The 22,942-nt window shown below is 42.3% G+C and overlaps 2 protein-coding genes across 2 annotated transcripts; both read left to right on the plus strand.

The window, feature by feature from the left end:
- The first annotated feature begins 2,332 nt into the window (after positions 1-2,332).
- LOC127001873 (dehydrogenase/reductase SDR family member 11-like) lies at positions 2,333-6,854 on the plus strand. Its single transcript, XM_050867057.1, has 6 exons — positions 2,333-2,490; positions 3,746-3,914; positions 4,772-4,901; positions 5,288-5,417; positions 5,966-6,127; positions 6,546-6,854. Exons 1-6 carry the CDS (start codon positions 2,359-2,361, stop codon positions 6,585-6,587), a joined length of 765 nt encoding a protein of 254 aa, XP_050723014.1. The 5' UTR covers positions 2,333-2,358; the 3' UTR covers positions 6,588-6,854.
- Positions 6,855-12,431: 5,577 nt separating this feature from the next.
- LOC127001874 (dehydrogenase/reductase SDR family member 11-like) lies at positions 12,432-21,314 on the plus strand. The gene is made up of 7 exons (XM_050867058.1): positions 12,432-12,576; positions 14,791-14,948; positions 15,868-16,036; positions 19,165-19,294; positions 19,667-19,796; positions 20,402-20,563; positions 21,264-21,314. Exons 1-7 carry the CDS (start codon positions 12,567-12,569, stop codon positions 21,303-21,305), a joined length of 801 nt encoding a protein of 266 aa, XP_050723015.1. The 5' UTR covers positions 12,432-12,566; the 3' UTR covers positions 21,306-21,314.
- Positions 21,315-22,942: the final 1,628 nt, after the last annotated feature.

Below are 22,942 nucleotides of genomic sequence, written 5' to 3' on the forward strand. Positions count from 1 at the left end.
GAGTGGAATGGTAGTTATCTTGAAGTGACCTTGGAAAGTGCCTTCTCCGGGATGAGTCAATCACTCTCCTTTTTATAATAGCTGCGTGGGGGAGTCAAACGTGAGGATGCATCCACTTACAATTGCCCCTTGCCCTCATCACCACACAGCACCATTACCGACCGTTATCTGCAGTGTTGCCAAATTAGCGGTTTTCCCGCTAAATCTAGAGGTTTTGTTTGAAATCTAGCGGGAAAAATCTTAAAATTGACAGGAGTAACTGGCGGATTTTTAACTCCAATCTAGCGGCAAATTTTTATGGTTTCACCTATAATCTGGCGGATTTTTCATGCCATCCTAGCGGATTTGTAAATTTTGAGTTGGCACAACTGGTTATCTGCTTATTTCAGTTGGTAAAAGAGAGCCTAAGCGGACGGTTCTCGGCTGACCATCTCTCCAGCAGACTCCATAGTACCCAGCAGGTGAGTGAGTTCAGTGCTCTCTCTCTCTCTCTCTCTCTCTCTCTCTTTCTCTCTCTCTCTCTCTCTCTCTCTCACACAAGCACCCAAAGAAAACACGAATACGTTTCTCCTGTTATTTGATTCATCGCCCAACACACAAAGCAAAATAGAAACATAAAGGAAGCTGGTCAACATCTGCGATCCATTTCTGCAGTTACTGCCTCTTCACACGCCCCAAAGTGCCCCCACACTGGCCGTTTACCGTTGATGAGGTTTCAGGCTCCGGTCCGCCGCCGTAGCAGCGCTCCACAGTGCCGCCAACATTATAACAGTAATATTAGCACTGAAAGTTGTCCTCAATCCTCATGTTTGTAAAGTCGTAGGATTTAGTAAATAAGTGAGTCTTCAGCGCTTTCTTGAAGATTGCCAGATTGCCACTGTTCTTAACATCCCCGGGTAACTCATTACGGAGCCGCGGGGCACTCTTCTCAAATGCTCTGAAACCCAGTTCCAGGTTGACCCTGGGCTCATTGAGTATACACTGTTCTGCACTGTGTCTCAGTGACATGGCGGTGTCCAAATGAAAATCCTGTAGTAAATTTCTCAGATATCCAGGTTTACCAAGTCGCGTTGCTTGATAAGTCAAGACACATATTTTGTAGACTGTTCGTGCCTTGATGGGTAGCCAATGCCAGGTGTTATTCTCTCACGTGGGGGCAGACCCTTTATTAGCCTTGCAGCTCTGTTCATGACAAGTTGTAATTTCTTCAGGAGATATTTAATTAGGAAGGCCATAATAAAGTGAGTAACAATAATCCAGCTCACTAGTTACATGATTATATATATGCATCTCCATTGGATCACGTTTTATATGATATAGTGCATTGTGCCACCAGCTTACTAAAAGGCTTACTAAAAATCCTCTCAATTTTCTCCTCAACTCGTGGAATCGAGTGTAGGAACTCATTTCTGTTTAGCAGTGTCTCAGTGATCTTATTCCCGGTCTCCTCCTTATGCACATTACAAATCTTTGGCCTCAATTTTCCCACACTTTTAGTACAAACTTGCTCAACAGAGTCCAATTTTTGGGCTGCCTGATTCCTCATGTTCTCATCATCAAAGTCCATTACAATGTTATCCTCCATTAGTGAATCTTGAATCAGTAATCTGAATGCCTTGTAATGCCTGGGAAACTTCACTTTTCAACTCAGTAGCCTTTTTGTCTTGTTCAGAGGCCCTAACAACAAGTAGGTTTTTCTTTACTTTCCTCCTACGCTTGGTGACCTCGGCCCAGCTTGCACCTGCTAAATCAGCATGCTCGCGCGCTGCAGCACCTCTGCCAACTATCCCAGCTCCTCTCTCTCACACTCAAGGCCCGAGACTCAACTTCATCCTTCACCCCTGATATTTCCTTAGACAATTCCTGCTTAAATTCTTCCAATTTTTGCACTATGCCAGTAGCATGAGATGCTCGATTCAGGCAAGGTGTTCAAATCCAGTTGATCTTGTGAAGATTATATTTGCTTGATTCCAGCCAAGAAAGCACATTTTGCATGCCCTAACACCCACCACTGATCTGATCTTAGAATATGCCTCCTATTTGGCATTAGGAGTCCACCGAGCTCCACTTGCCTAATGTCCCCCTAAACTTACCTGTGTCCCCCAGTGACCGATACCTATATTTTATAGCTATGCAACTGGTTCACTCCTCCAGCCTTGCAGTGGTAGCTGTCTTGCTGTTGTTTAGTCTAACACTTTATTCTTACCCTTTTTATCCACTTATTTTCATATATACTCTGTTATCTATTTGCTCATTTATTCATATTATTGCCTATTTTACTTATTATCGTTCCTTCGAAACAATCATTTAATCCCCATTCCTTCCCTCCCAGCTCTGCTACCTGAGACCCCCGTCAGGATGGAGCGGTGGTCAGGTCGTGTGGCCCTGGTGACTGGTGCCAGCATGGGGATCGGTGCCAGCGTGGCCAGGAGGCTGGTGGCTGAGGGCATGAAGGTGGTGGGAGCAGCTCGTAGCATTGACAAACTACAGGTGAGCTGACCAATCCAAGCAGGTATTCTTGGTTCAAATTAACTTGGCAAATAAGCCCCGCCCACACCAGCTCCGCATTCACCAATAAGATTCAACCTTTTCCAACATCCACCAGCATTTGCAGCTTGGTGATGAGGGTCATGACTTGCTTGTGGACTGGCTGGGTGTCTGTCTCTAGGTCATGAGTTATTTACTGGCTGACTTATATCCCCTCCTTTCAACTTTCCCATTATATATTTTTTTTTCTGAACGTATCCTTCCGTTTATCCTTTCTCATCTAGTTTCCTTGTTGATCACCTGTTCCTAGTGTGAAGTAATTAATACTCGGTCATTTATTTGTTTGTTGAACCAATGCATTGGTTCTGAAAGTCTCAATTTGTTATCTTTTTTTATCCAGCTGCTTGATGATTACTCTTCCTGCTACTTCTAGATAGATAAAAACATGCTCATTGTCAATCTCAAACCCAGTGACATTGTTTTTAAAGGGAATTCGTTCAACTCAATATCGGTCATAATATCTCCAGTTTCTGTGTAATCTCTACACATGAGCCAAGTCACAAGATATCATTTTGTGCTTTGGGAATCAACCTCGTAAAACATTCAGGATGACTTACGCTACTCCAAGGTATACTACGGATTTTTTTTTTTTCATGTTGTATTAGTTAGATTGTACTCAATTTTTTTTTATCCATTCACAAAATAATGCTTATTCAAAATCAACCTGAAGATTTCATAGTAACAAAATGTATGGTATAATATATTGCACATGGACATGGTATATTTTAAATAGTCTGCAGGACTAAACTACACTATATGAGCTAAGATCTTTTAAAGTGTAGCATAAAACACTATAATCTAAGGAGGTGGTGGCTGAGTGGTTAGCATGCGCGTCCCGCATTCACCGCGTTCTGGATAACACGGGTTCGAATCCACCACTCTCACCTGGGATTTTTCAATCACCGCCGAGTGGCCTAAGACTATATACCCACACGTTGTCCGAAAGATCACCTATCAGCCTGGACTCTAGGAGCCTAGAGGAACCATCCAAGTGAATGAAGAATGCTGAAGGGCAGCATGACCCAAGAATATATGGCACCACTATAAACACTTGTATGCAACATGACGGGCTTGAGCCGACCACCAGGCCCCTGAAGAATGCAATAGGCAAACATGTAATAAAAAATCAATAAGACAATGTTGCAGTAGTAAAATCAAACAACTCTAAACAATGGAAATAAACTGTCTTTCCCCACAGGCCTTGGCAGCTGAATGCAAGGGTCAGCGAGGCACGCTGATCCCTATCAAGTGTGACCTCACCAAGGACGAGGAGGTGCTGGCCATGTTCGCCAAGATCAAGAAGGACCTCGGAGGCGTGGACGTGTGTATCAACAATGCAGGATTCACCCACAACAAGTCCCTGCTGGGTGAGGCAGCATTTAACAAAGTTCTTAAGTCCCTGTACAACAGAATTCCAAAATCCTACCCATTTCAATACACTGGAGCAAGTCACCCCGAAACCAGCATCCTACCACCCCACAATCCATTAAACTAACAGTCTCAACTTATTCGAATGCTCATAACATGTCAATACTAAAACTGCAAGTTATCAGAGCCTAATTAATTCTTAAAAATCTCAGATGAGTAATTTCTAACACAAATTTATCAATGATGAATCTATCAGGAAAAAATAACATCAAACACGGGTTTCAGTTTGGTGTAATTCTGGACAAATATCCATCCACTTTTGTATTGCTTTGGCCTTTTTATGTAGACTTAAAGCCTATGTGGTGTGATGGTTAGAATGCATAGCTATGAATCTACGGGCCTGTGGTCAATCCTGTCCTGGGCAATTTGTGTTTAGCTCGCTCAACTGTTCATCCTTTCGAGCTGGTCAATAAATGGGTGCTTGGGAAAACTTAGGGATTGTAAAATGTGGTGGCTAGGATGTCATACATGCCCTGTGTCACAGGGTGATGGGTTTTCATTCAGTGCTATCTCAAGGCTGAGCTGACAGAGATGAGCACTGACAAAGCAGGAAGCTGTAGTGTATACCTCTAACTTTATCTTTTAACTCCCTCTATACCTTCTCTGAAATCGCTACTCACTGGGTCTGGTCACCTAGTCCTCTATAACTCATTCGTTGTTACTCATGTTCTTAGACCAAGCTGTTCAACCATGTTCACCCTCCCTGTATTGGTTATACCATTAGTATTACCCTTCAGCCCTCACGCCCACTCATCCCCAGTGTTTCTCACGCCCTTGCTCTCCTGCGGCTTTACAGAGGGAAGCCCCAAGGAGTGGCGTGAGATGATGGATCTCAACGTTGTGGCTCTGTGCTTATGTACGCGCGAGAGTATTGCTTCCATGCGAGAACGCGGCGTTGACGATGGGCACATCATCCACATCAGCAGGTATGCTCATTCCCAGCATCCATCAAAATATATAACATCAGTCAAGCATCTACCAATAAGGTGTAACCGTTTCCAGTATCCACCAATAAGATTTAATTTTTCCCAGCATCCATTTGCTCCCTGAGTTAGAGAAGAGGCGAGGCTTATTTGTGCACTGGCTAATGATATACATGTGTATACTAATTGGGAAAGGGGAAGAGGCATTTGGCATTTGATAGGAACCTCTGACTCTTTACTATTATGATTATACCTCTTAACATTTTTGTCTGTGTAGAGTTGTCAACCTACCTCCCTTTTGTCAAAATTCCAAACAACAAATGAAAATGAAATAGTGATAATAATTATTTTCCGAGGCTTTATCTTTTTTTCTTCTTATACCCATCCAGCATCGCCGGACACCGTGTCATCCCTCGTAAAAAGACACACTTCTACACCGCCACCAAGTACTCCGTCACAGCACTCACTGAGGGACTGCGGCAGGAGCTGAGGGAAGCCAACTCCAACATCAGAATATCGGTAAGGAAGACTGACTTGTGTTCAGCCTGATGGCATTATTGCAATGTTTATTTTTGTCCCCTTCCCCTCCCTCAGGCTTAGAAGATTTTTTTTTTTTTTTTATGTTTCAAAATAAGCGGAAGCTTGCATCAGATTGGTGGCTTGGCGGCGGCATCCTACTCCTGTGGCAACCGAGAGTTATGTAAAGGTAACAGGATAACTCACATTCTCTCTGATGTCATTACTGGTAAACAAGAACTGACACATGTAACTGTGTGACATAAGTTCATCTAGTCAGGAAATTTCCTGCATTCAGATAATTACCAGATCTACATAGAGGCAAATTCCTCATAAACACACTATGGTTTATCGCTAAAGTAAAGACTGTGTTCTGTAATGGTTGGGAAGCAACGAGTACAAACAACATCACTCCCACTTACTTACGGGTTTGCTTGCTTACCCACAGGAAAACTTAACAACTCCAATTAGTATCTAAAAAAAAAATTAAAAATTCTCAGGAGCAAGAATATATTATAATTGATCGCTAATGTCTTTTCTTCTCCCTATAGGCCATCAGTCCCGGTTTGGTGGAGACTGGGTTTGCGATGAATGCCGGCTTGGTAGAGGATGCAAATGCAGCTATGAAGTACTACAAGGAGCTCGGGAGCTTGAGTGCGGATGATGTGACCGCCACTCTTGTCCACATTCTCGGTGCCCCTCCGCATGTTCAGGTTGGTGTACCGTCAATATCTTTATCTTGGGTTATCATATATGTACGTTACTTCAGCAATGAAATATTAGATTGTCATTCAAAGGAGGGTTAAGTTTCTAGTTGAGTGAGGTTATATTTGATTAATATTTTCATCTGCCACTATTCTTAAGTTATTTACATAATACATGTATAATCAGTGTATTATGTCAATCTTAAATAATATTAAGGAAAAAAAGAGGAAGAGGCTGTCTTTGTTGATTATACAATGGCAGAGTTGGTGATTTGATGAACATCTCTTTGTAGATGTAGGGATAAGTTAGGGTGACCTTGTTCCCCCCCCCCCTCTCTCTCTCTCTCTCTCTCTCTCTCTCTCTCTCTCTCTCTCTCTCTCTCTCTCTCTCTCTCTGTAGTAATAAAGGAATGCTTTTGTTCCACAGATCCATGACGTGCAGGTGACTCCCATAACACAAGTTATGTGAATGTTCCTTTCTTTTCCTAGTACTGGGGGGTGAGGGTAGTCGAGATGCCTGACACCCTAATGTTTTTGATAAATTTTGCCAAAGTCGACACTGATACACCTACGGCAGGTGCTCAGCAAATATTGTAATGTAAATAGAAGTTTTAAAAAGCCTATTTCTACTTGATTTCGCAAAGCTTTCATGCAAGAACAATATTTGATGAGGATAGACTAATCCCAAGGCATTTACTTTCTCTCGTTTACCAATAAATAGAACAACGAGAAAGAACAGCTGAGTTTTTATTTATTAACAAGTCACTTATCTTGGGTCTTGGGTCCAGGGGATGCCCGCCAGTGTCTTTAGGTTAAATTTTAAGGGTGCATAAGACATAATTTCCTGCCTCTACAAGGAAAATTCAGATACAAACATGATAAATCCATTATTTCTGCTTTAAGAAAATCCAGACAATAAATAAGAAAAATTGAGCAATATAGATTTCTTGAGTGACATTCTCTGAAATACTGAGATTAGGGAGCTGAAGGTCGTAAATATTTTTGAAAGAGGAATATATAATTTTCAGGATCCATTACGAGTCACTAAACTATATTATATGATTAAGGCATATGTCGGGGAACGGAGAGAGGGCAAGAATTCGTTGCTCTTGCTGCGCCTCCCAAGCCTTTCGTGGCTTCTGAAACCTCACTGTACTACCTCCCGTCGCATCGTTGGGTACGAGATTTCTAGTGCAGCCTGGATTCATTATAACCAGATGTGGGATAAGGTTGCCGGTTTTATCCAGGGTTGTCCTGGAACGCGATCGAGACCTCTATCGCTAGCAAGTGCCCTAGTTCTTTCGTGGACCCAAATATAGGCTTTTCGTACCTCAAAGCTGTCATTATAGTAGTCGATTTTGAGTTTTAAAAATATTAGTAATGTCGCAAATAGCTGTTTTATTGATATAAAGCCTTTTAATTTTCTCGGTGGTGGACAGCTTCAAGGCTGTTTAATTATTATAATCAGCAATCTTGTAAATGAACAAGATAGCTATTTGTGACATTACTAATATTTTCAACTCATAATTGACTATATTTGACGGTATTTGTTATTGCTGCCTGTGTGTTATTGACACTGACAACTGTCTTCTATGCGTAGGCTAGCATGCAGTATCCATAGTCATTTATACCAAGTCAAGTCACTCTGCCTTCAAAACTGCGACCAGCACGCGCAGGGGGCGGTTTGGAGCGGAGCAACAGGATGACGTCACTTGAAACCAAATACCCGCCAGTTCACCCCTTCACGAGTGACTAAAGTTGTGGCCGTGTGGGCACTTTAGATGCGCATGCTCGCCTTCTTTCACCGCGCATTCAGGCAAGCCACTGATGAAAAAATATGCCTTTATAGTGTGCTATGCGTGACTGTAATTCCAATGCCTACAAACGGCGGTGTGGGGTGTGAGGGGGGGGGGGGGGGGAAATGTTGAAGTAATTGATTTAAATTAGTCCCCCTTTCTTCGTTTTCTCAAAATGCCTGTTTCTACATTCTCTGGTTTGGCTCTAAGAACGTCACGCATAAGCCACGCCTCTCCCGTGTCCACATACCTTCCTATGACTTATATATAGACTTTGACAGTATCCACGAAATCGGACACGCCGTGTTACTGCAGATTGCCATTGCGCAATAATGCACACTTCTGGCACGGGTGAACCGATTATACTACTATCAAAGGTCTAAGAGTTGATGCTTTACTGCTACGCTCACATGCACAATGACTACTGACCAAGCTCCCATGTATAATAAGAAGCATTCACCTGTGTGCCTTGGGTTCCGAGTGGCAGCTTCTCCTTTTGTCACAGAAGAATCCAGCAAACAGCTTCATTCTTTCCTCTCCTCTTTTAGTCCTTTGTCACTTTGGGTCTCTTTACACTTTCTTTATCTTCTCAGCCTCCCGCCTTCATAATTTATCGGTTATGAGGCATGAATGGCTTTTGTATTGGTCACTATTCGGCTTATTTACTTGTCACACGAGGCTGGGCAAGTACTCCCCTCCACGGCCGCGCGGCTCACTACTAGTAGGGGTGGGCAGGTACCGGTACCAGTACCGGTACTAACGGTACCAGCTAAACGGTACGGTACCGGTACCAGATTGCTCGGTACCGGTACCAGTTGCTCGGATTTATTTATTGGATTTATTGATAATTCTTCATGTCCGATTCATTTTTTTAGGTAGCTAATAAATATTGTTATTGTTATTAGACTATGATCGAGTACATCCATAATAACTATACATGCTATTTTTTTTATCGAAAAAATAAATATTCACTTCATTCAGAGAGAGAGAGATCACCACTTAGTAAGTGGATATCTCGGTGATATGGGTAGTGGGTACTCGATCATAGTCTAATAACAATAACAATATATATTAGCGTTTTCTAAAGACTCGTGGGACTCACTAACTTTTAACCCAAGACTTCGTTTTCTTTTTACTTGCCGCTGTTAAATTCGTATGACTCGTTAACTTTTAGAGAGAGAGAGAGAGAGAGAGAGAGAGAGAGAGAGAGAGAGAGAGAGAGAGAGATCATATTTATCCAATAAAGCACTAACGAAAAAAGAGTTTGAATCCCTTGGCGAGAGTTTTTGGCTATAAAGAATTGCACAATGGATTATATAAGATGATTAAATATTGGAGGTGAGTAGGAGAGAGAGAGAGAGAGAGAGAGAGAGAGAGAGAGAGAGAGAGAGAGAGAGAGAGAGAGAGAGAGAGAGAGAGAGAGAGATCATATTTATCCAATAAAGCATTAACGAAAAAAGTTTGAATCCCTTGGCGAGAGTTTCTGGCTATAAAGAATTGCATGATGAATTATATAAGATGATTAAATATTGGAGGTGTAGCAGAGAGAGAGAGAGAGAGAGAGAGAGAGAGAGAGAGAGAGAGAGAGAGAGAGAGAGAGAGAGAGAGAGAGAGAGAGAGAGAGAGAGAGAGATCACCACTTAGTGAGTGGATATCTCGGTGATATGGGTAGTGGGTACTCGATCATAGTCTAATAACAATAACAATATTTATTAGCAACCTAAAAAGAAAAAGAATCGGACATGAAAAATTATCCAGTAACTCCAATAAATAAATAAAATAATGGAAACGGGAGCTGTGATGGAAACGGAAAGCAGGACAAAATGGTGGGAACTTGGGGAGACGGTCAGCGGGGCAGTGACTCAGCGTCTACACAGGGGTCATACCACATGGAGGCGGGCGAGCACCGAGCGTCACTAAGATCCTAACGGTAACGGTACTAGCGGCAATGCGCAGTGCCGAGTGATCATTAAGCTTCCCGGAACCCAAGTGAGCATGATGCTTCGCGGTACCAGTACCGATACCAGGTCTCGGTACCAGCCTGATACCGATACCTGGTATCGGTAATGGTACCGCGAAGCATCATGATCACTTGGGTTCCGGGAAGCTTAATGATCACTCGCCGGTACCTGGTATCGATAACTAGTATCGGTACTGGTACCACGAAGCATCACGATCACTTGGGTTCCGGGAAGCTTAATGATCACTCGGCACTGCGCATTGCCGCTAGTACCGGTACCGTTTGGATCTTAGTGACGCTCGGCGCTCGCCCGCCCGCCTCCATGTGGTATCACGCGGTATGGGCCCTGTGTGTAGACGCTGAGTCACTGCCCCGCTGACCGTCTCCCCAAGTTCCCACCATTTTGTCCTGCTTTCCGTTTCCATCACAGCTCCCGTTTCCATTATTTTATTATTTGATTTATTTATTGGAGTTACTGGATAATTCTTCATGCCCGATTCTTTTTCTTTTTTAGGTTGCTAATAAATATTTTTATTGTTATTAGACTATGATCGAGTACATCCATAATAACTATACATCCTATTTTTTTTTCGAAAAAATAAATATTCACTTCATTCAGAGAGAGAGAGAGAGAGAGAGAGAGAGAGAGAGAGAGAGAGAGAGAGAGAGAGAGAGAGAGAGAGAGAGAGATTTACATAGAAAATTAGACCACACAGACCCCATGGTACAGACTAGGTGGTCTGACCTTAAACCTAAGTGATTTTACATTAATCAGAAGGCTCCTAAACGTTGCATTTCTACTCTAGTTGATATTAAGTTGAAGGAAGAGAGAGTTTTCTTTACAGGAAATTTGTTTGGGAATTTCATCAGAAGTCATTAAGAAAAAAAAAACTCCTTAGGGTACCAGTACCGGTACCGGTACTAACGGTACTTGAGTTTTCGGTACCGGTACTACCGGTACTCAAATTAACCTTTCACATTAACTATTTCCAAAGGTCAAAAACGAGATCAATCGGATTTTCATGAGTGCTTTTTTTAAAAATCTTAGCATAGAAGGCTAAAACTTGCACCAGGGCCATTAAACTACCGAGGCTGTCGAATTGTTCGAGATAACGGGGTCGAGGCTGTTACCAAGTATACCAGACGTGACACAAAGGAAAGGTTCAAGCGTATTAATATATAGAGATGATTATATTCAGCGATTGAGTACCATACCCACAGCAATTGTTCTCATTCCACCAAGGGGCATATGGATAACCCCAGTTAAGAACCCCTGCTCTATGATGAACTTAAAAATGCAAATGGAGGGACCAAGGAGTCTTATATATGTAGAGAATCTCTATATAGAATCCTTGGGAGAGATTCTTGTTCTTTTGAGCACCAAGGACCGATCGTTTGGTACAGTACTCCTAAAAAAAACGCTGCACTAACACCCATCATCCAACCAGTATTTCTGAGGGGGGGAACTTTAAAAAAATTCCTCCCTGCACATATGCTCACTTCACTGCCACCCCCCAAACTCACGAACCTATAATGTGTCCACTATAGAGACTAGACAACCCCCCCCCACACACACACACAAAAAAAAAAAAAAAAAAAAAAAACCTGCCAAAATTACGGGCATGTTCAGGTGAGGACAGCAACTGAAACGATTGTGAAAAGTGCTTCCTCCTGGACAAGTCAGTATCACCATCACCTTTTAATAGTAACGCCGCTGCGTGGAAAAGCCAAGCGTGAAGGTGAGAAGCAAATTAAGGTGAGGGAGTACGTGTTCAAGGCTATCATCTCTCTCTCTCTCTCTCTCTCTCTCTCTGCTTTGACCTGCCATTCAAAGGTTTTATGGACGGCTCAGAAGTGAAAGTAATTTTGCCGGTACAGAGAAGCCCTTCCCTGCATGCTTACCTGTTTGCCCGCCGCCTCACCTTTGCTAACGCTCGCATAATTATAAACAGGTACGCTTGCATGCAGAGACAGCTTAGGTCCCTCGCCCTCGTCACCACACAGCAGCGTCACCGTTATCTGACTTATCTCATTTGCTAATAGAGAGCCTAAGGATCAAGACGGTTTTCGGCTGACTGCCTCTCCAGACTCCATTATTACCAGGTGGATAACTATATATATAACCTTACCCGTACCTGTAATTCCCTGAGACATATATGAAGCACCTCTGGAGGGACACACACACCTTTGTCCGTATAGCCAGTGTTAGGCCTACCCTTGAGATGTGAGTGTTACATAAATCTCAAGGCTCCCACTGGTGGATGTGAGCCAATAGTTACTAACCAGTTCCAGGGACCGTACAGTGAAGCAGCGGGAATTAAGGTTTGAGTCATTAAGGTTATTCTTATTTCTTCATCTCACTTTGCCTGTTTGAAAAGCCTCTCGTAGACGTTGCTGGGGTTTTCATTGGCCGTTTTGTGATGCTAGTCATAGTTTTACCCCACTTCTGCATCTTAAACCGGTAAAGCACCCATGAAAACCTGGTTAATCTTCTCTGTGCCCTTAGAAAATAGTCACAATGGGAGACAGACCACAAGAACACCCGAGCTCCTTCGTGCTGATTTGTGCCGAGTTTTATTTTTGCCATAGTGTCGTCAGTTTTCGCAGTGACGGGGTGCCAAAACAGTCTAAACATGTTCCTCGATAAACCATTCTCCAGACTACCAGCTGTGGACAAGAGATATGGATTGAAATGAGAGAAAGTAAGAATGGAACGCCGAGGGCAGTCACTGTGGCTGGCAAACCCGTCAAGAGTGACTACTCCGAGGCAGGAAGGACTCTTTCCTGCCTCGGGGGAGCCTCTCGTTGTGTGCAGTGGTCATTTCTTTAAGTGGTGCATTGAAATCAACTCTTCCTTTGAATAAAGGCAGTAGTTTAACCTCAAGACCCAACACCCAGACCCGGCCATAACTCGCACCATACTACACCACACTTTTGATTGTTGAAAGAATTCTTTTATTCTGAGCAATTACACTCTTTGTGCCTGTTAACTGCAACTTTTGAAAATAAATTAGTTGCATAATTTAACTGTACCTAGTTTTTTCAAGTAATCATAGCCCACCAAAACATTTAATTATTGCTTTCATTACACAGTATTCTGCATGTATGTGTTTTACTTTTACTCATGCCCCTACAGTGGGGATGCATTTGGATATGAAGAAAAATCGATGTGAAATATTAATTTCATAAAAAATGCAGGGGGAATATTATATATCGAGTGAAATAATTGTTTCTCCCATCTTGACAACAGAGTGCAGATCAGGTATAGTCAGGAGACTTAGCTAGGCCAGGTTAGATTAGGTTAGATTTAGTATCATTAGACATATTTGTGATGAATACATGAAACTTCTTACTGCACTGATGGTTGTTTTCACTGGCAATTGATGGTCCAGCAGGTGTAGCGCACAGCATATCACGTATTAATTATAAGCACGAAAGTATAACCTAATATAACCTAACCGAAGTTAAATAAACCTAACCTAACCAGACTTGACCTGTGCTCTGCTGCCAATATATATGTGATAAATGGAAGGAAATCCTTAAAGTTTATATTCTCTTACCCCCCAACATAATTTAAGAAATTATTCGCTCAAATGAGCGATTTACTCTGGAAAGCCATACGATAGTGTGCTGTACGTGCTCAAAGTACTTCATATAGTACAAAGGTATCCTTCACACTTCATAGTGAGATGGGTGTGCTCCTTAAATAATAGCTACCCTGATGTCAATGAGTTGGTTGGAATTTGGAGTTGTAACTGTACTGTTGGGAACCTGCACGATATTGTGGTTAGCTTCCCTGACTACGAATCTGCGGGCCTAGGTTCGAATCCTGGCCACCTAGCTGAGGTAACCCGGATGTTACACTGGCCCCGTGTCAGCTCAATGAGTTCTCTTCCACTATAGATTCAAAGGGTGGGTCGGAGATGAGCACTGCCACCATTTGCAGCTTTAGCATATGCTCCCAACTTTACCTTTGACTATAGATGGGTCAGTTACTCTGAGAGTACATTCATATACACCTGTCCACCCAGCAGTAATTATATGCCTGGTATTGCTTAGTGGTTTTGTCCATATACCCAGGGTGGTCTGGTCTGGCACTTGCAAGAGTGAGTAGCCAGAGTTTAAAGACTAAGACTTCAGATTTAGAACACATGAGCTAGCATTTTAAAAACACACTTGGCCTGGTCCCTGCCCTTAAAACCCCCAGTTAGGACTGTGTGTTGCTATGGGAGGACTTGTCCCCCCATGAGCATCTGGTGCCCCTCCCTAATGCCCCCACACTACCATGCCCTAACACCCACCACTGATCTGATCTTAGACTGTGCCTTCTATGTGGCATCAGAAGGCCTCTCGAGTTCCCCTTGCCTAGTGCCCCCATATACTCACCTGTGTCCCCTACTGATTGAGACCTATACATTATAGCTATGCCACTGGTTCACTCCTCCAGCCTTGTGTCTTGCTGTTGTTTAATCTAACACTTTATTCTTACCTTTTATCTATCTATCTTTTCTCTTGACACCCTGTGCTCCCTCGCGGGAACTTCCCTCCAGGCGCAGAAGTGTCTCCATCTTTCCCTGTTCTGGCACACGCTCTCAGCACACTCAGTCCTGCTACTTCCAACTCTCTCTCCAATAATTTGTCACTGTATTGATCTACTTTACAGGTTGTCTTCCTTGTGACACCCCCTCCCTCAATCGTTCCCTCATACACTCCCTTTACAAATTAATTCTCCCCCATTCTCATCACGTGTCCAAATTATCTCAGTGCACCATGCTTCACCCACTCGACCCACTAGATTTGTATCCACTTATTTTCATATTTACTCAGTTATTTATTTGCTCATTTATTAATTTTATTGGTTATTTTACTTATTGTACCTTCTACACAACCATAAAATTACCATTCTTTCCTCCCAGCTCTACTATTTGAGATCCCTGTCAGGATGGAGCGGTGGTCAGGTCGTGTGGCCCTGGTGACTGGTGCCAGCATGGGGATCGGTGCCAGTGTGGCCAGGCGACTGGTGGCTGAGGGCATGAAGGTGGTGGGAGCAGCTCGTAGCATTGACAAACTACAGGTGAGCTGACCAATCCAAACAGGTATTATTGGTTGAAATTAATATGCTAAATAAGCCCCACCCACACCAGCTCAACATCCATCAACAAGATTCAACCTTTCCCAGCATCCACCAGCATTTGCTGTTTGGTGATGAGGGTCATGACTTGCTTGTGGATTGGCTGGGTGTCTGTCTCTAGGTCATCAGTTATTTATTGGCCATCTTATATCTCCTACTGTCAACTTTACCATTATCTTATTTTTGAATGCATCCTTCCTTTTATCCTTTCTCATCCAGCTGTCGTGTTGATCACATGTTCGTAATGTGAAGTAACTAGCTAATACTCGGTCATTTATCTGTTTATTGAACCAATGCATTGGTTCTGAAAGTCTCAATTTGTCATTCTTTTTTATCCAGCTGCTTGGTGATCACTCTTGCTGCTACTTCAACATAGATAAAAACATGCTCATTGTTAATCTCTCAAACCCAGTGACATTGTTTTTTAAGGGACTTTGTTCAACCCAACTCATTATCATTCATACTATCTCCAGTTTCTATGTAATCTCTACAGATGTGTCAAGTCACAAGATAACATTTTGTGCTTTGTGAATCAACCTTGTAAAACAGACATTCAGGATGACTTACGCTACTCAAAGATATATTATGGAAAAAAGTCAGCTTCTTCGTGTTGTATTAGACTGTACTACTCAATTTTTTTATCTATTCACTATAACTTGCTGCATCATGTTCAACCTTAAGCTTTCAGTTATAAAATTTATGGTACAATAAAATGTACATGATATACTTCAAATACTCTGCAACATCAAGGTCAAACATCTTTTAAACTGTAGAATAAGGCAATATAATCAATGAGACAACTTTGCAGCAGTAAAACCAAACAACTCTAGACAATGGAAACATACTCCACCTTTCTCCACAGGCCTTGGCGAGTGAACTCAAGGGTCAACGAGGCACACTTATCCCCATCAAGTGTGACCTCACCAAGGACGAGGAGGTGCTGGCCATGTTCGCCAAGATCAAGAAGGACCTCGGAGGCGTGGACGTGTGTATCAACAATGCAGGATTCACCCACAACAAGTCCCTGCTGGGTGAGGCAACATTTAACAAAATTCTTAACTTTTTAATCTTAACATCCGCCAAGCAACTAGATATGAGTAATTTCTGGCAAGGTTATCAGTGATGAATACACATTAAAATCTATCAGGAAAGTTGTTGTAATTCTGGACAAATATTCATACACTTTTGTATTGTTTTTGCCTTTTTATGTAGACTTATAACCTATGTGGTGTAATGGTTAGAATGCCCAGCTATGAATCTACAGTCTTGGGGAGTTAAGAGCTCAGCCCACTCATTTGTTCATCCTTTTGATTTACATAGATTTACATAGAAAATCAGACCACACAGACCCCATGGTCCAGACTTGGTGGTCTGTCCTTAAACCTAAGTGATTTTACATTAATCAGAAGACTCCAAACGTTGCATTTCTACTCTAGTTGATATTAAGTTGAAGGAAGTGACGGTCGAGCTTATTTTTGAAGGAGTCAATCGTGTTACACTGGACCACTGACGGTGGAAGCTTATTCCATTCTCGCACTACAACGTTGGTGAAGAAAAATTTGGTGCAGTCTGAATTTACTTGTCTACATCTGAGTTTTACGCCATTGTTCCTCGTGCGCAAAGTGTCATCGATCATAAACAGTGTTGATCTGTCTACATTCGTGAAACCATTAAGTATTTTAAAACATTCGATCAGTTTTCCTCGGAGGCGACGTTTCTCAAGAGAGAACATGTTAAGGGTAGAAAGCCTTTCTTCAGAGGATTTGTTGCGCAAGGAAGGGATCATTTTCGTTGCCGGCGCTGAACACCTTCTAATTTAGCAATATCCTTTGCATGGTGGGGAGACCAAAACTGTACCGCATTCCAAGTGGGTCTGACTAAACTGTTGTAGAGCGGGAGTATTACATCTTTATTCTTGAATACAAAGTTTCTTTTAATGAAGCCCAACATTCTGTTCGCTTTATTTGCTGCATCGATGCATTGCTGTGAGAATTTGAGGTTTGACGCGATTTTGACCACCAAGTCTTTGACGCATTGAACGCTTTTGAGTTTAACGCCGCGCATTTCGTATTCGAACTTCTTATTCCTCGTTCCAACTTGAAGGACCTGGCACTTGTTCACGTTAAAGGGCATCTCCCATCTATCCGACCAAGTTGAAATTTTGTGCAAATCCTCTTGAGGCTTTGCCTGTCTTCGCCAGTGAGAACCGAGTTGCCAATCTTTGTGTCGCCTGCAAATTTACTAATGCGGTTATTGAGTCCAACATCCACGTCGTTGATGTAAATAATGAAGAGCACTGGGCCAAGGACCGAGCCCTGAGGGACGCCACTAGTGACAGGCGCCCACTCTGAGTTAAATCCGTCGATCACTACTCTTTGTTGTCTGTTGCTCAACCAATTCGCGATCCATTGGTTTACTTGACCGTCAATACCTACTTGCTTTAATTTGTAAAGTAATTTATGATGCGGACTTTATCAAACGCTTGAAATCAAGATAGACTACGTCCAGTGATTTGGTTACGTCATAAACAGTGAAGAGGTCGTTATAAAAGGTTAATAGGTTTGATAGGCAGGATCTTTTGTTTCGAAGCCATGTTGTGAGTCCCCAATCAATGAGTGGCTTTCAAGGTAATTCACAATTTTGTCTCTAATTATGCCTTCAAGTAGCTTACCTACAACCGAAGTTAGACTAATGGGCCTGTAATTACCTGGTACTTTTTGTCTCCTTTCTTGAAAATCGGTGTCACGTTAGCCTTTTTCCAATCTGAAGGGACGATGCCTTGTCGCAAAGGACATATTGAATACGGTTGTGAGGAGGAGAGTATTTCTCTTTGTTTCTTTCAGCAGAGTTGGATATACTTTGTCAGGTCCAGGACTTTTATTTGTTTTAAGTGAATGGAGAGCTTTAAGGACTTCATCGGTTGTTATTTCAAAATTAGGCAATGCATGCTCGAGATTTACAATAGTACTGGTGTTGGTGGTAGCGAGAGGAAGACTGTTAGTATTAAACACCGAGGAAAAGTAATTGTTTAAGAGGTTTGCAATGTGTTGGCTGTCAGTCACTAGTGCACCGTCGCTGTTTGTTAAAGGTCCAATACCACTTTTGATCGCTTTTCTGTTGTTTATGTAACTGAAGAAAGATTTCGATTATTTTTACAGTTGGCTGCAATATTTTCTTCAGATTCACGCTTTGCCTGACCTACTAGTCTTTTTACTCGTCGCCTGGCATCATTATAAAGTCTAATGTTTTCGGGCGTGCTTTGTTCTTTCTTTCTTTAACCTGTAAAACATTTTTCTCTCATTGACTGATTGTTTAATTTCGCTATTAAACCACGGTGGGCTTTATTAGTGTTAATTCGCTTCTCGCACAAGGGGACGAATGTGTTCTGCTGAGTGAGTAAGTGATTTTTAAGGCTTAGCCAGGCTTCCTCTACGTTGCCGTCATCTGATAGTTGTATTTCTGTTAGTTTTTGTCGGATTTCTACGAAGTTAGCTCTTTTGAAATTGGGCACCTTTACTTTATTTTCAGTCACTGATGATTGAGCTTTAATGTCGACGCGCACTAATTTATGATCGCAAGAACCGAGGTGTTCTCCTACCGTGACACTACTGACTAGGTTATCTTGGGTTGTTATAACAAGGTCGAGTATATTATTTTGTCGAGTTGGCTCAGAAACCATTTGGCTTAGATAATTTTCTTCTAGAAATTCGATCATTCTATGTGACTCGCCTTCTGTACCTGACAGTGTCGCCCAGTCGATATATCATTGATGGTCAATAATTAAAATATGGTATTAGGGAAAACTTAGGGACTGGAAAATGTAGTGACAGAGTTGTCATACATGCCCTGTGTCACAGGGTATATAATGAGTTTTCACTCAATTCTATCTCAGGGCTGAGCTGATGGAGATGAGCACTGACAAAACAGGAGGCTGTAGTGTATGGCCCTAACTTTATCTTTTGTCTCCCTCTATACCCTCTCTGAAGTGGTTACTCACTAGCCCTCTATGACTCTCACTATTATTCATGTTCTTCGACCAACCCATTCAACCATGTTTTGCCCTCCCTCTATAGACTATACTATTAGATCTACCCTTCAGCCCTCACGCCCACTCATCCCCCAGTGTTTCTCACGCCCTTGCTCTCCTGCGGCTTTACAGAGGGAAGCCCCAAGGAGTGGCGTGAGATGATGGATCTCAACGTTGTGGCTCTGTGCTTATGTACGCGCGAGAGTATTGCTTCCATGCGAGAACGCAGCGTTGACGATGGGCACATCATCCACATCAGCAGGTATGCTCAGTCCCACCATCCACTAACATATACAACACAAGCCCTGCATCTACCAATAAGGTGTAACCTTTTCCAGCATCAACCAAAGAGATTTATCCTTTCCCAGCATTCATTTGCACCCTGAGTTAGAGAAGAGGCGAGGCTTTTTTGTGCATTGGGCAATGATATATACTACTTGGGAAAGGGGAAGAGGCATTTGGCATTTGATAGGAACCTCTTACTCCTTACTAATATGATTATACCTCTTTTACATTTTTGTCTGTGTAGAGTTGTCAATTAACCTCCCTTTTATCAAAACTCCAAACAACAGATGAACACAAAATAGTGACAATTTTCTAAAGCTCTATCTTTATTCTTCTTATATCCATCCAGCTTCTCTGGACACCGTGTCACCCCCAATAAAGCTGTTCACTTCTACTCCGCCACCAAGTACTCCGTCACAGCACTCACTGAGGGACTGCGGCAGGAGCTGAGGGAAGCTAACTCCAACATCAGGATATCCGTAAGGAAGACTGACTTGTGTTTTGTCTGATGGCATTGTTATGGGATTGACAGCCATCTCAACAGTGAAGTTTAATTCTGTCCCCTTCCCCTCCCTCAGGCTTAGAAGAATTTTATATTTCAAAAAAATCAGACTGGTGGCTTGGCAGCGGCATCCTATTCCTGTGGCAACTGAGAATTTTGCAAAGAAAGTGGGATAACTCACATTCTCTGATAGCAATAATAGCAAACAAGAGCTGACACAAGTTCATATAATCAGGAAATTTCCTGCATTCAAAAATGTCTACTTTTATTTAATGGGATTATCGTATTTTTACAGTATGCACCAGAACTTAATTTAAAAAAATTATAATGTATAAAACAGATGTACATAGATGTTAATGCCTCAAGAACACACTGTTCTATATTACTAAGGTGGAGACTGAGTTCTGTAATGGTGGGGGAACCATGAGTACAGATGACATTACTGCCTCTTTTACCTACAGGTTTGCTTGCTTACCCACAGGAAAACTCAACAACAACTTTAATCAGCACTATGAAAATACACATCTTTAGGAGCTAGAATACATTATGGTTGATTGCTAATGACATTCCTCCTCCCTGTAGGCCATCAGTCCCGGTTTGGTGGAAACTGAGTTTATTGCAAATGCCCGCTTGGCAGAGGATGCAAATGCAGCCAAGAAGTTCTACAAGGAGCGTGGGAGCTTGAGTGCAGATGACATCACCGCCACTCTTGTCCACATTCTCAGTGCCCCTCCCCATGTTCAGGTTAGTGTACCGTTAATTACTTATCTTGAGTTATTATGCAGGTTACTTTGGGAAGGCGGTGGCCGAGTGGTTAGCATCCGGGAGATCCAGGAGGGACGTGGGTTCGAATCCTGGCCGCCACACAGCTGGGATTTTTCAGTCACCGCCAAGCGGCCAAGACTACCACATGCTGCCCTGAAGACCACCCATAAACCTGGACTCTAGATAACCCCTCCAAAGATGAGCTCCGGGGGGCAGTATGAGCGAAAACAAGATGGCGCCACTATAAACACTCGCCTGCGCCACAATGGTTTGGGCAGAAAATAAGGCCCACACCAGTGAAAAAGACTACCAGCATAGGCCGAATAAAAAAAAATAAAAAAAAGGGAAAGGTTAGATTATATCATTCAAAGGAGGGTTAAGTTTCTATTTAAGTAAGGTATTTGGTTAAGTTTGTTATATCACTATTTTTGGGTTATTTACATCATAATCAGTGTATTATGTCAGTCTTAAATAATATTAAGAAAAAAAGAGGAAGTGGCTGACTTTATGGTTCGTACAATGGCAGAGTTAGTGATTTGGTGAACATCTCTTTGGTACAGTCTCTCACACGGCAACTACAAGACAATAATATCAGTAATATAGAGGGATAGGCCAGGGGGAGCATGTTTCTTTCCTGTCTCTCTCTGTGTTGTAATGTGGGAATATTTTTGTTCCACAGATCCATGATGTGCTGATCCGTCGCATAACACAGGCTCTGTGAATGCCATTTCTGTTCCTCTCTTTGCCTGGAATTGCTGCACAGCTGTTACTGGTTGTTAATGCAGTTACTCATCTTTGTCTGTCCAGCATTAATACTGATGAAGAAAGGACACACCATTTGTGTGATGAACGGAAGACCAGTGTCCTCAACTTGCAATTGTTTAATCAAATAAAGGGAGATTTCTTTCACTTATGTTGTTATTCCCTAAACCTCCTGTATGTTACCACACTAATTATCACACAGAGAAGCCAGCATAACCAAGGAAAATAATAAGACAACTTGTCCCTGTAGTTACTCTTCTGCAGGTGAACTGTGGCCATGAAAAGTTTTAAAAAGATCTGTGCAGCTTGTCTCTGCCTGGGTGATGAGGGTCATAGTAAACATAAGGTTGCGGGTTACCAGTTTACCTTCGCCAGGTTTCCTTCGTTTCCCATTTGTCATCCAGTTCAGAAGGGTGAGCTGGGCGCTGACTGACCCTGTCGGCATGAAACCTGACCCTGCAAATTTGTCGCTAGGCATGCTAACCACGGCACCACGGAGGCACATGGTTCATAGGAAGAGAGAAACCCCCCCAGCCTACCTCTGCTGGGGTGAACTGGGTGATACCATTACTACTTATGCTTCTACTACTACTGTTACTACTAATCCTAAATGTCAAAATTGTAATTATATGATACTACAGCTACTCATTGGTCACCCAATTTCTTGAAAAAATGGTATGGAAAGTAAAATTATAAGTCCTTATGATTTACCTAATGAGCATTCTCTTATACATCTCAGTAGCTCCCTTCTAGTCTCCACTTTAAGCACACATCAGAGCATGGAGACATTCTTGACCCTAAAGTCACAGAATATTATAAACTTAAGATTTACCATTAGACAGAATCCTTAAGTAGCACTGTGGTTTGAATGTAAGGAATAAACTTTTGATATGTCAGTTTTATTGGTCATATAATTACAAGTTAGCTAAGGATAGGAATACTGATACATTAGAGGGATTTAAAAAGATTATTGAGGCTTCTTCCTTTATTACTCTCATCTACAACTACAAAGGTATGTGGCCAATATACATGCACCATTCCTATTACAGTACAGTCAGCCAAAAAAGTTATCGAACACCCGTGAGTTGATTGAATGTAAATTGAGGGAAATCTATGGACATGGTGTTGTGTCGGTTAAGCGGGTTGCAATGATAGACTAGGCGCTGGTACCCACTTAACCAATGCAACACCATGTCTAGATTTTGGTCAAATTCTATTAAGCCGACCCATGGGAGTTCGGCTCTTTTTTGCCGACTACTCTCCAGAAGGTCTCAAAATACAGTGCTTACCTTATGGCTACAGGGCTGCTCCTATACCTGTAACCTGCTCATTATGGCTTCCTTTAACCCAGTAGCAGCGGGGATCATGTTTCTTAATAGTCCCTTTAAGCGAGAAAAATGAGGAAAAATCACTCACAAACCATTTCATGATATATATCGAAGCATTTGTGATCAGTTTATGTATCATCTATTTTTGGGGGTTTAAATCATGGCACAAATTTGGCCCGTCGCTGCTACATGGTAAAGCCACAAATTTGGCCCGTCAGTGCTACACGGTAAAGCCACACATTTGGCCCGTCGCTGCTACATGGTAAAG

The sequence above is a fragment of the Eriocheir sinensis genome, chromosome 22, assembly GCF_024679095.1.
Source record: "Eriocheir sinensis breed Jianghai 21 chromosome 22, ASM2467909v1, whole genome shotgun sequence".
Classification (NCBI taxonomy): domain Eukaryota; kingdom Metazoa; phylum Arthropoda; class Malacostraca; order Decapoda; family Varunidae; genus Eriocheir; species Eriocheir sinensis.

Coding starts and splice junctions, on each gene's coding strand:
- LOC127001873 (XM_050867057.1), top strand. CDS start 2,359: ATGGAGCGGTGGTCAGGTCGTGTGGCCCTGGTGACTGGTGCCAGCATG. Junction 3,915..4,771: donor CCACAACAAGTCCCTGCTGG/GTGAGGCAGCAT, acceptor GCGGCTTTACAG/AGGGAAGCCCCAAGGAGTGG. Junction 4,902..5,287: donor CACATCATCCACATCAGCAG/GTATGCTCATTC, acceptor ATACCCATCCAG/CATCGCCGGACACCGTGTCA.
- LOC127001874 (XM_050867058.1), top strand. Junction 19,295..19,666: donor CACATCATCCACATCAGCAG/GTATGCTCAGTC, acceptor ATATCCATCCAG/CTTCTCTGGACACCGTGTCA. Junction 19,797..20,401: donor ACTCCAACATCAGGATATCC/GTAAGGAAGACT, acceptor TCCTCCCTGTAG/GCCATCAGTCCCGGTTTGGT.